Source organism: Cervus elaphus, chromosome 30 (genome assembly GCF_910594005.1).
Source record: "Cervus elaphus chromosome 30, mCerEla1.1, whole genome shotgun sequence".
NCBI classification, from domain to species: domain Eukaryota; kingdom Metazoa; phylum Chordata; class Mammalia; order Artiodactyla; family Cervidae; genus Cervus; species Cervus elaphus.
This window is the reverse complement of record NC_057844.1, coordinates 68,348,730-68,361,954: the sequence shown is the minus strand read 5'-3', so window position 1 is coordinate 68,361,954 and position 13,225 is coordinate 68,348,730. Positions and strand designations below refer to the sequence as shown.

General features: G+C 38.4%; 1 protein-coding gene across 1 annotated transcript in view; it reads right to left on the bottom strand.

The window, feature by feature from the left end:
- The window catches only part of LOC122687097 (ATP-binding cassette sub-family C member 4-like), a 330,146-nt gene that overhangs the window by 149,549 nt on the left and 167,372 nt on the right, over positions 1–13,225 (bottom strand). The window contains exon 11 of the mRNA XM_043892537.1: positions 3,753–3,944. Coding sequence (XP_043748472.1) covers positions 3,753–3,944 — 192 coding nt within the window. The remainder of the gene's footprint in view (positions 1–3,752; positions 3,945–13,225) is intronic.

The following is a 13,225-nucleotide window of genomic DNA, read 5'->3' as shown; positions in this document are numbered from 1 at the left end:
CTGGAATCAAGATTGCCAGGAGAAATATCAGTCACCTCGGGTATGCAGATGACACCACCCTTATGGCAGAAAGTGAAGAGGAACTAACAAACCTCTTGATGAAAGTGAAAGAGGAGAGTGAAAAAGTTGGCTTAAAGCTCAACATTCAGAAAACTAAGATCATGGCATCTGGTCCCATCACTTCATGGCGAATAAATGGGGAAACAGTGGAAACAGTGTCAGACTTTGTTTTGGGGGCCCCCAAATCACTGCAGATGGTTCTAGGACAGTCCTATTATCTATGAAAGTATTACGCCCATCCACTGATACAGGGATTCCAAAACACATAAGCAAAGAATCTCATTAGATCATTCCCAGGTGTAAAAACTTTGCTGACCTCTTGCTAATCATAGTCACAGATGACATTTCAGAGCAGCAACAAAACCTCCTGGATACCCTCTGATCCAAAGTCCTTATTTTGCTGCAGATATGTCAGAGGTCCTGGCAGGTAACAGGACATGTCCAGAGTGACAGTGAGCAAGTGACAAAGCTGGGGTCAGGACTCTGCTCTCTGATCCCTGCCTTCCTGCCAAGGAGGAAATGGACACAAGGGGCCCCAACTCCATGTCCCAACCATGCAGAAAACAGGAGAGTGGTCAATGTTTATAAACTTCATATCACATACAACAGTCCTGCAGGGCCCCTTCCCACCAGGGTCTGTGCTGCACACATGCCCTAGGCTGGGTGAAGCCCCAGGACACTGCCCACATTACTGGCCCAGTCACCCCACGTGGGTGCAGCAAAGCATCGGCTCCCATGGAAAATACTGAATCAGAGCCACTGTCCCAGCACCTGCTCTTCTCCAGAGATGCTCAAATGTGGGGCAAAAGATAATGCTGAGCTTTACCAGAAAGGCAAGGTCATAAAAGAAACAGCCACACAGTGGCCTGGGTCTTTGGAGCCTGATCTGGACATCAAAAATTCAACTTGATTAAGGTAATTATTAACCCATTTCTTATGAAATGCCTGAAATCTATTTATTTCCCATCCCACTTTCATAAATCACCCAATTTTTTAATAAGTTGTTCCTTATAAACTTCCTCAATTGAAAGACAGCATGGCACTGTGGAGTCTCGAGTCCTGCTGAGACAGCTCTGAACCTGAGCTGCCAGTATTGAGGTGAGTCATTTCTTCTCTCCAAGCCTCCATTTTACCAACTATAAAATGATGTGGTAACATCAAAAACACTGGTAAAAGATTCGTAGCTCATATTTCTTTTTATGTGTGTACATGTGTGCATGCGTGAGTGATACACAGAAAACACATTGGCACAAGGACTCAATAAATGAGAACTATTGTCTCACTGTCTTACATTTGCTTTCCCTCTTATTTTCTTACACAGTGTGTATGTCACTTAATAAAAATCTAGTTCATTACTGCTAACGACATCATTTCTGCAAAAGCACAATCATCTATTAACAATAACCCAGGAGAAAGAAACAAGACGGTTAAGTAACAATTTTGTTTGTCCACATCATCATAAAATGGTACCCACCTGATACAATCTATGAAATTCAAGCCATTGTTCAAGCAAAATTACTATTTCCTCAGAAAGTGGGTCTGCAGCCTTCAACCCCACACCTTTGAAAGTCTGTCCCAGCCTTTTCTTCACAGGATAAAAGAAGTCAGATGTCCAGACTGCACTGAATAGACCCCAGAGGAAGCCCTTTAACATTGTTATTCACTGATTTTTCTAACCCAAGAGAGTAACATAGTATTTATCAGTATTTAAAATTTTCTTTCTTTTTGCCAAATTATATTCTCCTATCAGGTAAGTTTAGTTTTCATTATTCACTAATTTATATCCCAATATACAGTTAAGCATTTCATCTTGCCATTTCCTGTGAAACTCAGTGCCATTCCTGAAAACAACCTCTCCATAGTAAAAGATGCAGTATTAAAAAGAAATGTTAAAGCATTTTATTTTCTTTAAAGAATAAACTACAAGTCAAAAATGAAGTGGAGATGGAAACCTAGAGACTGAAATGGAGCAAAAAGGCATCAACCAAGTGCAATGGACAGACCTCATACAAAGTCTGATTTCAACAATGGTGAAGGATTTCTCAGTGATATGATTAACAACATGAAAAACACAGATTAGGAGAAAATAATAGCAAAAGAAGCAACTGACAAAAAAGTAATCTCAAAAATAGTCAAGCAGCTGATGCAGCTCAATACCAGAAAAATAAATGACTCAATCAAAAAATGGGCCAAAGAATTAAACAGACATTTCTCCATCAAAGACATACAGATGGCTAACAAACACATGAAAAGATGCTCAACATCACTTATTACCAGAGAAATGTAAATCAAAACCACAATGAGGTACCATCTCATGCCAGTCAGAATGACTGCTATCAAGAAGTCTATAAACAATAAATGCTGGAGAGGATGAGGAAAAATGGGAGCCCTCCTACACTGTTGGTGGGAATGCAAACTAGTACAGCCACTATGGAGAACAGTGTGGAGGTTCCTTAAAAAACTGGAAATAGCACTGCCATAGGACCTAGCAATCCCACTGCTGGGCATACACACCAAGGAAACCAGAATTGAAAGAGACACGTGTACCCCAATGTTCATCACAGCAGCTTCCAGTAGCCAGGACATGGAAGCATCCTAGATGTCCACCAGCAGATGAATGGATAAGAAAGCTGTGGTACATATACATGATGGAATATTACTCTGCCATTAAAAAGAATACATTTGAATCAGTTCTAATGAGGTGGATGAAACTGGAGCCTATTATACAGAGTGAAGTAAGCCAGAAAGAAAAACTCTAATACAGTATAGTAACGTATATATATGGAATTTAGAAAGATGGTAACGATAACCCTGTATGCAAGACAGCAAAAGAGACACAGATGTAAAGAACAGTCTTTCGAACTCTGTGGGAGAAGACGAGGGTGGGATGATTTGAGAGAATAGCAATGAAACATGTATATTATCATATGTGAAATAGATCGCCAGTCCAGGTTCGATGCATGAGACAGGGTGCTCAGGGCTGGTACACTGGGATGACCCTGAGGGATGGGATGGGGAGGGAGGTGTGAGGGAGGGTTAGGATGGGAAACACATGTACACCCATGGCTGATTCATGTCAATGTATGGCAAAAAACACTATAATATTGTAAAATAATTAGCCTCCAATTAAAATTAATTAATTAATTAAAAAAAACACACAGACTAGCTTGATGATATTCAAGAATTTGAGCTATTTTTCAGGGGAAATAATATGGTGATTTTTATCCCAAAGGCTATCCTATCTTGCAGAGAAAACTAATGATATGTTTACAGATGAACTAATCTGAGGTCTAGGATCTGCTTCAGAATACTCTGGGGTGGAGGTGGGGCTGGCAGGGGGCAGGGGTAGAGATGCAGCAAGACTGGCCATCAGCTGACCTTGGCTAAAGCTGGGGGTGGTACATGAGAGTTCATTACACTACACTATTTCTGTAAATTGTGGTAATCATTCATTAAAGAAAGAAATTAAAAAGTGAATAAAACATTATAAAATTAAACAACCACCCACTACTTTCTAAAGGCATTTCTGTAAGTGCTGCTATCACATTGGCATTGAACCAGCTGGGTTACATGTGTATATTTACCCAGAAATCTTTCAAAATTTGAAACAAAACTTTAATAAACCCTGTAGTTTAAACCAACACTATCATTATTTGAAATTTAAGTATATGCAACTCAAAGTCATTACTTACCTCTTCCAAAGCACAAGCCTTTATTACTTTTATATATCGTTCCTTTTCATATTTCTTCCCGAATAAAATGTTACTCCTCACAGTTCCTGAGAACACCCAGGGCTGCTGAGACACATACACGATCCTCCCGTGCACGCTGACCTGTCCCTTGCTTGGGGGCAGCTCCCCCAGCACAGCGCTTAACAGTGACGACTGAAACAGATTGCAACACACACACGTGAACAGGGTGCACTCAGGATAGAACAAGACCCGTAGCACAGCAGACCTCACCATTGCACCTGATACACTATAGAACCCTTTCATTTAGAACAGGATGAACTAGAGCCCTGGCAATTGCTTAAAAAGAAAAGAAAAGAACCCTATTGGTCCACGTACTACTAATGGTTGATAAGAAACATTAATATAATACTGTAACAATCTAAACTGCTCAGAATTTCCCCCAAATGAAAAATTATACTCAGAAAAGACTAGCTAAGAAAGCTAAACATTCTTAACTAGCACAACAGTGCAGCAGGATGTGTATTTCATGTATCCAATGTTTCGTGTAGTTGTTTATGCATCCAGGTATCCTTTAGTTGACAAACACTTATTATTACAAAGCTACATGTGAAGAATATATCCAAAGATTATTATTAAAAGAACTCTGAAGTGAGTTGTGTCCAAAGAGCAAAACACCATCCTAGAGGAAATCATGACTCTCTTGTGTACACATCTCACATCTAGATTTTCACATTTTGTTATTTCAGACCAAGTATAGCTCTGGTTCCAAATAGGGAAAGGGGTATGTCAAGGCTGTATATTGTCACCCTGCTTATTTAATTTATATGCATAGTGCATCATGAGAAATGCTGGACTGGATGAAGCACAAGCTGGAATCAAAATTGCCAGGAGAAATATCAATAACCTCAGATATGCAGATGACACCATCATTATGGCAGAAAGTGAAGAACTAAAGAGCTTCTTAATGAAAATGAAAAAGGAGAGTGAAAAAGTTGGCTTAAAACTCAACATTCAGAAACCAAAGATCATGGCCTCTGGTCCTATCACTTCATGGCAAATAGATGGGGAAACAGTGGGAATAGTGACAGACTATTTTGGGGGGCTCCCAAATCACTGCACATGGTGACTGCAGCCATGAAATTAAAAGACACTTGCTCCTTGGAATAAAAGTTATGGCCAACCTAAAAAACTTATTAAAAGGCAGAGACATTACTTTGCCAACAAAGGTCCGTCTAGTCAAAGCTATGGTTTTTCCAGTAGTCATGTATGGATGTGAAATTTGGACTATAAAGAAAGCTGAGCACCAATGAATTGATGCTTTTGAACTGTGGTGCTGAACAAAACTCTTGAGAATCTCTTGGACTGCAAGGAGATCCAACCAGTCTATCTAAAGGAAATCAGTCCTGAATATTTATTGGAAGGACTGATGCTGAAGCCGAAGCTCCAATACTTTGGCCATATGATGCGAAGAACTGACTCTTTTGAAAAGACCCTGATGCTGGGAAAGAAGGAAGGCAGGAGGAGAAGGGGACGACAGAGGATGAGATGGTTGGATGGCATCACTGACTCAATGGACATGAGTTTGAGTGGACTCCGGGAGTTGGTGATGGACAGGGAGGCCTGGCATGCTGCAGTCCATGGGGTTGCAAAGAGTCAGACACAACTGAGCAACTGAACTGAACTGAACTGACAGCTGCATATTTACTTCAAATCTTTAACAACACATAGATGTGGTATGTGTGTGTCCACATCACACTAAGCTGAAATAATCTGCCTGTGTATCGGTCTCACCCAGTAACCTGGTTGCCTCTGGAGGGCAGAGGCATCAGGGTCTTGCTCACATCCGAACCTTTTGATCCAGCACATGGCTGCACCTTTACTACACGTGCACTGATGGGAACAAGTCAAGTCACATGAGGAAATGCTCAGAGCTTCCCGGAAGAGCCTTTGCAACCTCCAGACTTCATGGAGGGGCCACTGTAATGAAAAGGAAGTCCCCATGTCTCTGACCATCCTGAACAGCTGTCACATAAATAATTTCCTTTAATGAGATGTCCAAATTCCCAACAAGTTGTTTCCAACTGTACAACATGAAGCACCAAGAAGGAAAATGATGCATGTTTACCCAGATTTATGTGGCCATGAAACCTTCTTGTAAAATAGAAGTTCCATGGAACACACCTAGAGAAATGCTGTTCTAGATATATGTAATTAAAACTGTTTTCCTTATAGCAGCATGAAAAGTCAAAGAAAAATCCTTCCCCAATAAGAAAACACTGGCAGGACTTCCCTGGTGGTACAGTGGTTAACACTCTGTGTTTCTACTGCAGGGTGCATGGTTTTGATTCCTGGTTGGGGAACTAAGATCCCACATACCTCACAGGTGCAGCAAAAAAAAAAAAAGTAAACCGAGGCAGACATTCTTGCAATGGATGCTGAAGGTAAGTTCTGTCTTCTTGCCAATAAAACTAATAAAGACCTTTCTCAAAGGAAAAAAAAAAAAATTGTGTTACTAACAACAAAAAGTCAGAAGGAGAAATTAAGGATATAATCCCATTCATCATTGTATCAAAAAGAATAAAATGCTTAGGGAAAAAAATTACCTAAGGAGACAAAAGACCAAAATGAAGAAAACTGTAAGACACTGATGAAAGAAATCAAAGATGACATGAACAGATACACTGTGTTCTTGGACTGTAGGAATCAATATTGTAAAAATGACTATACTACTCAAAGCAATATACAGATTCAATGCAATCCCTGCCAAATTACCCATAGCATTTTTCACAGAACGAGAACAAAAATTTTTGCAATTTGTTTGGAAACACAAAAGACTCCAAACAGCCAAAGTAATCTTGAGAAGAAAAAAAAAAAAAAACAGATCTGGGAGAATCAAGCTCTCTGACTTCAGACTATAGTACAAAGCTATAGTAATCAAGACAGTATAGGGCTGGCACAAAAACAAAACAAAACAAAACAAAACAAACAAACAAACAAACAAAAACCCCCACAAAAAACAGAAATACAGATCAATTGAACAGTGTGGCAAGCCCAGAGATAAACCCATGCACCTATAGACACCTTATCTTTGACAAACGAGGCAAGAATATACATTAGAGAACAGATAGCCTCTTCAATAAGTGGTGCTGAGAAAACTGGACAGCTACATGTAAAATAATGAAATTAGAACACTTCCTAACATCATATTGTTCTTGTTTTAGGAGGGAGACCTGGGTTTGATCCCCTGGAGGAGAGTATGGCAACCCACTCCAGTATTCCTGCTGGAGAAGCCCCATGGACAGAGGAGCCTGGCAGGCTACAGTCCATGGGGTAGCAAAGAGTTGGACACGACTGAGTGACTAAGCATAGCTCAGCACAGGAAGCTGCTTATATAGCACAGGGAGCTCAACTCAGTGCTCTGTGATGACCTGGAAGGGTGGGATGGGGGAGGGTGGGAGGGAGGATATATATATATATATATATATATATATATATATATATATATATATATATACACACTTACAGCTGAGTCATGCTGTTGTACAGCAGAAACTAACCCAACATTGTGAAGCAATTATGGTTCCAGTTGAAAAATAAACTTTCAAAAAGAATGACCATGGATGACTTATTAAAACAATGTAAACCTAGGACAATAGAATAGCATTTTTAATGAGCTGAAAGATATGGACTATAATCACCATGGAGATTTCACAAGTGTGACGATCAACAAAAACTTCTCAAGAGAGTAAATCTTTATAGATCCTTCTGTGGAATGAACTTACACTTTGGCTCAGAAGGTCCCTGGGTCCTCCAATGACTGTCCAGGACTCCTGTGCCCATGAGAAAACTATGCCAGGCCTCTCCATGCCCTTCTCAGCAAGTTTCATGGCAATCACCGCAATCCTTACCAAATATCTCTTATATGACATTATAAATTATAAGGAATCAATGCACTGTGTACATGTAAAACTTTCTGAGAATCAGGATGGATGTGTGGGACCAGAACTGAGGCAAAGCAGAGGTGGACTTCACTGCAATTATTTTACTATTATTCAATTTTAATAAACTATCCTGTTTAAAAAAAAAAACAAAAAACAGCTTTGGGATCAACTCTGAGAATTTAATAGGGACTGTGGTGTTGCATCAAGCTGCCAAAAGGCACCACAACTTACCTTTCCTGCTCCCACAGGTCCAACCACAGCTAACAGTTCACCAGGTCTGACAGTAAAGGAAAGGCCTTGTAGGGTTGGGGTTCTTGTCGGCCAACGTTTGTCTGACCGTGTGTTTGTCTTCGGCTCTCCGTGTTTGTGTGTGTGCTGGCATTGTCTCTGGTCTCCCTTTTCTGGAAGCCCAGGGAAAAGTCCCATAATGCCTGGGTGTCTGTAGGTGGCAAGAGACGTCTATAAGTCCACCCCTTTTGCCCCCCTTTCCTGCCTCCTCCTCCTTCTTCTTTCAACCTGGCTTCCTTTCCTCCTTTTGAAATCTTTGAAGACATCTGAAGTTTTGTGTCTCTATAAAAGGTTTTCTGAGAGACTGTATTCTTGTATTTAAAGGAGTGTCTGATGAGGACTGCCAGGTTTATATGTGTGTTTTAACTCTGTTCTGTGTTGTGATTTGTGACGGCTATTTTGCTTTGTCTGGCCACCATTTAGACCTGCCGCCATTTTGTTAGAACTTGATTTTCTTTCCCTGTGCCTTGAGACCAGGGCTCTCAAAAACACTCATCTAGACCATCTTTAACTCATGAGATGGAGGAAAAAAAAAGCCTTTAAAATTGTTATTTATTTAAATTTTATATTGTAATATCTAATTAATGACCAAACTTAGAAAATAAAGCTAGATCTTGCACTGTGTCTGTCTAAATATGTTTTGGTATGTCTTTGTCTCTGGAAAATATTTTTTAGGTTAATTTGTAAATGAGTTCTATTTAATTGGCTTAAAAAAAGGTAAGTGCTTACAAATCAAACAATTCTAAATTAAACAATAAATTCCAGGTTTAGGTGAACTGGAAAATATTCAGTATTAAATACCTGATATTAATGTTTGTTTGTTGACCTATCTAATATAGACATGTCTTAGAGTAATTAACATCAAGTGAAATATTTCCATTGTACCTAGGTTTAATATAAGTTAAATATTATACCTGTTACAAGTTTGTCAACAAAGAAATTACCTCAAGTAAAAAAACTTCTAAAAAATGTAAATGAGGTATCAGTTTGTATATAAACTCTATTAAGAATAATTATTCTTTAAGAATATCTGTTTAAAATAGTCTCTCCAGATTGGTGTAACTTGAATTTCTAAGGGTTGTGCTAAACTAAGTATTAAAAGTCTATTAAATAATTAGGTCATTTCAAAATGAAATAAGATTTTAAAACATTTACTACTAAACACTGATTTCCTTTTACAGGAAAACTAAAGAGATTTGAGACTATGAATAATGTTTGATGCCATCCTAAAATGTTTTAAGAAAGCAAGGGTTTTAGAAATTATCACTGGTATTTATGCTCACCAATCTATAAAATGCTAATATAAAAGTTAGCTCTTGGTTGCTAAAGGGAAGCAAGAAGTGTGCTTTCAGTAAAAAAGTGTAAAAAAATACTAAAAAGAGTTATGCATGATCAAGATTTTCTAAAATTGGATTACAATTAGTTAGATAAATAGATTTTGTTAAAAATGACACGGTCATAAAAAAACTGGTTAGAGCCAATTAGGTCCAAGATGGCGGAGCTGACTTTCACTAGACCTTGAGCCTTGGTATTTGAGCCCATTGTGACATATCAACAGTCTAAATGATACACCCATCAACATTGACTAAATCTGACCAAATGTTCTAAAGCTTTTAATTGATCTTTTTGATAAAACTTCCTAAATCGAATTCTTTTGAAGTTCCTTTGACATCTAGCTAACTTTGGGGTGTTTCAGAGGGCCCCTGAAACATCCCAAAGAGAGATATTAAACTGTTTATTTTGTTGGTTAAATTACATGAAAAAGATTATCAAATGAATAATAAATCCGCTCATGTTATAATGTATAAAAAATTACTAATACAGATATCTTAGCAATTATATAGAGTTCTTAACATTTTGATATGTCTTGGTATTCTAATGAAAAACCTGATGACTTCACAAAAGTTAACAAAGGACTGAATGAACCAGCGGATATGCTTATAACTTTTATGGTTTCTATCTGAGAAATTACAGGTTTAAATCATGTGTTTCCTTCCTCTCAAACTAATTATAAAAATAATTTGGTAAAATTACACATTATAAACAAAACAATTATATTTTCCCTCTATCTGACTCCTCCAGAAATTTGAAACTCTTAAGTTTCCAGTAAGTTTATCAAATGAGCTAAAAAGTTTATCTCACTAACAGGTACAAAAATCTCAAGGAATTTTTGAGACCTTAAAAAAAAAAGAGTTCACCTAGATTTGTTAGGCAAAATCTGTGATAAGCCTTTGGTGTGAGTTTCCCAGCCCTGTTTTATATTAAAAGTTCAGTCTGAGATCCTATAAGTGTTTCAGCAAAATAAAAAGTCTATGATCAATTATGGTTATATAAATCATCAGACCAAAATTAGTGAAAACAGACCTATTTTGCAAGCAAACTAGCCTTAATTTGGTTGTATTTGATAAAAATGAGGGTAACTTTAGGGAGAAAAAGATATTTCAAAAAAATGTTAAATCCCAGTTTGTTAATAGAGGTCTGCATGTAGTAAGACTCATTTCTCAGATAGTTCTTTGCTGTTATGTGATATTAATGTGAAAGTTTGTTTCTGAAGCTTATCTCAGTAATCTATCTTTAGATAAAGATCAGATGCCTCATGACCTGCAACCAGGACTAGAAAAAGACATAATTTAAGAGACTGTCTCCAACCTGGATAGAAGGACTTTTTATCAGGTACTCTTAACTAGCTCATGCACAATGAAACTGAAGAGAAATTAACTCTTAGATGAATTCCCACTTCCAAAGGCCCCTACACTGGATTGGTCTATAGAGAAGACAGCTGACCTGATCTCACCTTAAAATGATGCTCAAACAGGAAAAACTACACTACACCAAGATGAAAAGACAACATCAAAGGTAGACAGCTTGCCCAAGATGCTGGATCTGCTTCGTATGATCATTTATAATGTTTTCTTGACTTCCTAGACCTTTGCATATAAATCAAATGCTTTTCTGTCATAGGCCTGATTCTATGCCAGTTTTAGAAATCAATCCAATTTTTGGGTCTGTGGCCAATTACCTGTATCTAGTTCTGGGTTACCTTGGTAAATTTCTCTACTACAAGACTCTAACTGGTTGGCCCTGAGGAAATTTACTTAAAAAAAAAATTATAGTCATATTCAGGTCACTGTGATACTACCAGAAGGGATCCCCTCACTGGGCCAATTAATAATGCCTACTCTGACTCTGGCCATAAATTTGAGCCTTTTTCTACTCCTCAAGCTCAATCAGAAAAACAAGAAAAGTTTTAGCCAAAAAAAAAAAAAAAAAGAAATCTCCCACAATTATGAGATAGATTTATATAGACAACACCAGGCTATGGTAATTTAGGTTTAAAGTCTCCTCTGTGTTAAAAACAATTAAATCATACTAAAGATTATCAGTCTAGTAACACTAGAAGACTGGACTGTGTGCCTTATAGATGGTGGTACCAATGTATAATTTCCCTAAAAGATAAAGATTCGTACAGAGTAGACTAAGTCAGACGACCTGGGATATACTGGGCTACATCTAATAGAAGCTCTTAAGTCTTACTTGTAACTTTACTAGTACTGCTGGCTATGTTCTTTGTATTTCACCTGTTTTACAAAATTGCTATTTCTTACAGTGCCAAATGTGTGACTGAGGCCTCTGATAAAATAATATATAGTTAGGGAACTATATCATAGGGATGAGATCGATGATGATGACAGTGTAACTCTAGATATGAGAAAAAGCAACAAGAGGAAATGTTTTCCTGGACCAAGAGGCTAGTAAGACAGGTGGTCCAGAGAATTTTGGATACTGTTTTATGGCCTAGTCCAGTTAACAGCACATTGAGTGGCCGGTCAAAAAAATCTTTGCCAAACCTGAGAATGGACATTCTCAGCACCATGGGATAAAATGGTTCTGAAATGTCCCCCTCAAAGTCGTGGTCAAGTTTATGAGCAAAAAGGGGCTCTGCCAACTGAAGATTGACACTTGCCATCTACATCTACAGCGATTATATCATGGCCACTGCAACTGCTGACTTTCAACGGCCCTGAAAGGAGTTCAGGGTAAAGATCAAGAATGAGGCATTCCGTGCTCTGGGAAAAACTGGCAGAACAGACCTTCAGATAGTTAGATCTTTTCAGGAGATTTTATGAGTCCCAATTCTTGCATCTTCTCATACCTAGAAAAACACTGACATCATTAATGGTGCCATCTGCTTTGGCTATTAAAGAAAAATTTTACAATTAAAAGTCAAAATAGAGTACTCAGCTATGGTTCAGACATCCTGAGAAATAACCAGGTGTTACTATGGGTGTAATTTCAGATTAGACATTGTATTGCTAAACACTTGAGTTTTCTGAGTCGTGTCAGGCTTAGATGCCACCATTCTCAAAACAATGTCTGCTGGAAGCTAGTAACTTCTACCTTACTTTTTATAAAACTAGGCAACTGGCCACCTGGCTACAAGTCTCCCTGAAGTGCCAGGTCCAGACTGGGTTTCAGGCCTATTCTTCTAAAAGAAAGAGATTTATTTTGTCTATTAAAACTCCAGTTATCCCTCCTCCAGCTACTACTAACTGGGTATGTTACAACAAAATGGCAGACCAGGAGATTGAGATTTTAATCATACAAGACTCAAATCTAAGACTTGGAACTCAGAAATACTTCCAATTCAGTGTCTCTTCTCCAAGCTGAGGCAGTCCTATGCCCCATTTTGACAAGAAATTATCACAGTCATAGTTGCCCTGTTCCCTAAATTAAAACTGAGCAGGACTCTGTGGGGTGGTCACTCTGGAGTACAGATCTGCTGTACTGTAGGATATAGGCTTTATTCAGCCTCCTTGACCTTCCCTGAGTTCCAAAGGGTAGATTCAAACAATTGCTAATCAGGGAAGAGAGGAAATACAGAAACAGAGGGGAAACAATAAAATGGTGCTACAGCCTTGAGACGGGTCCTGGTTCCTACTCAAAGAAATATGCATAACAATGTCTTTTGAGTTCTTCTACAGAACTAGAGCCTCCACCCAGGTGGAAGATGGTAACTTCAGACTAAACACAAGATTCCTAGAACACAGCTCTGTTGCTTGACCACCAGCCAATCACCCCAAATGTTGCCTCCTGTTTCTGGGGACCAGCGATGACCATCCTGTTACGTCTCCTGTTTGGCCCCTGTCTATTTTATCTCTGAGAGGCGCCAACAGTTTCAAACTAAGTTGCTGTTATTACAAGAGTAAAAGCTGGTTTCAGATATAAAACACCCCAACTTAGGTC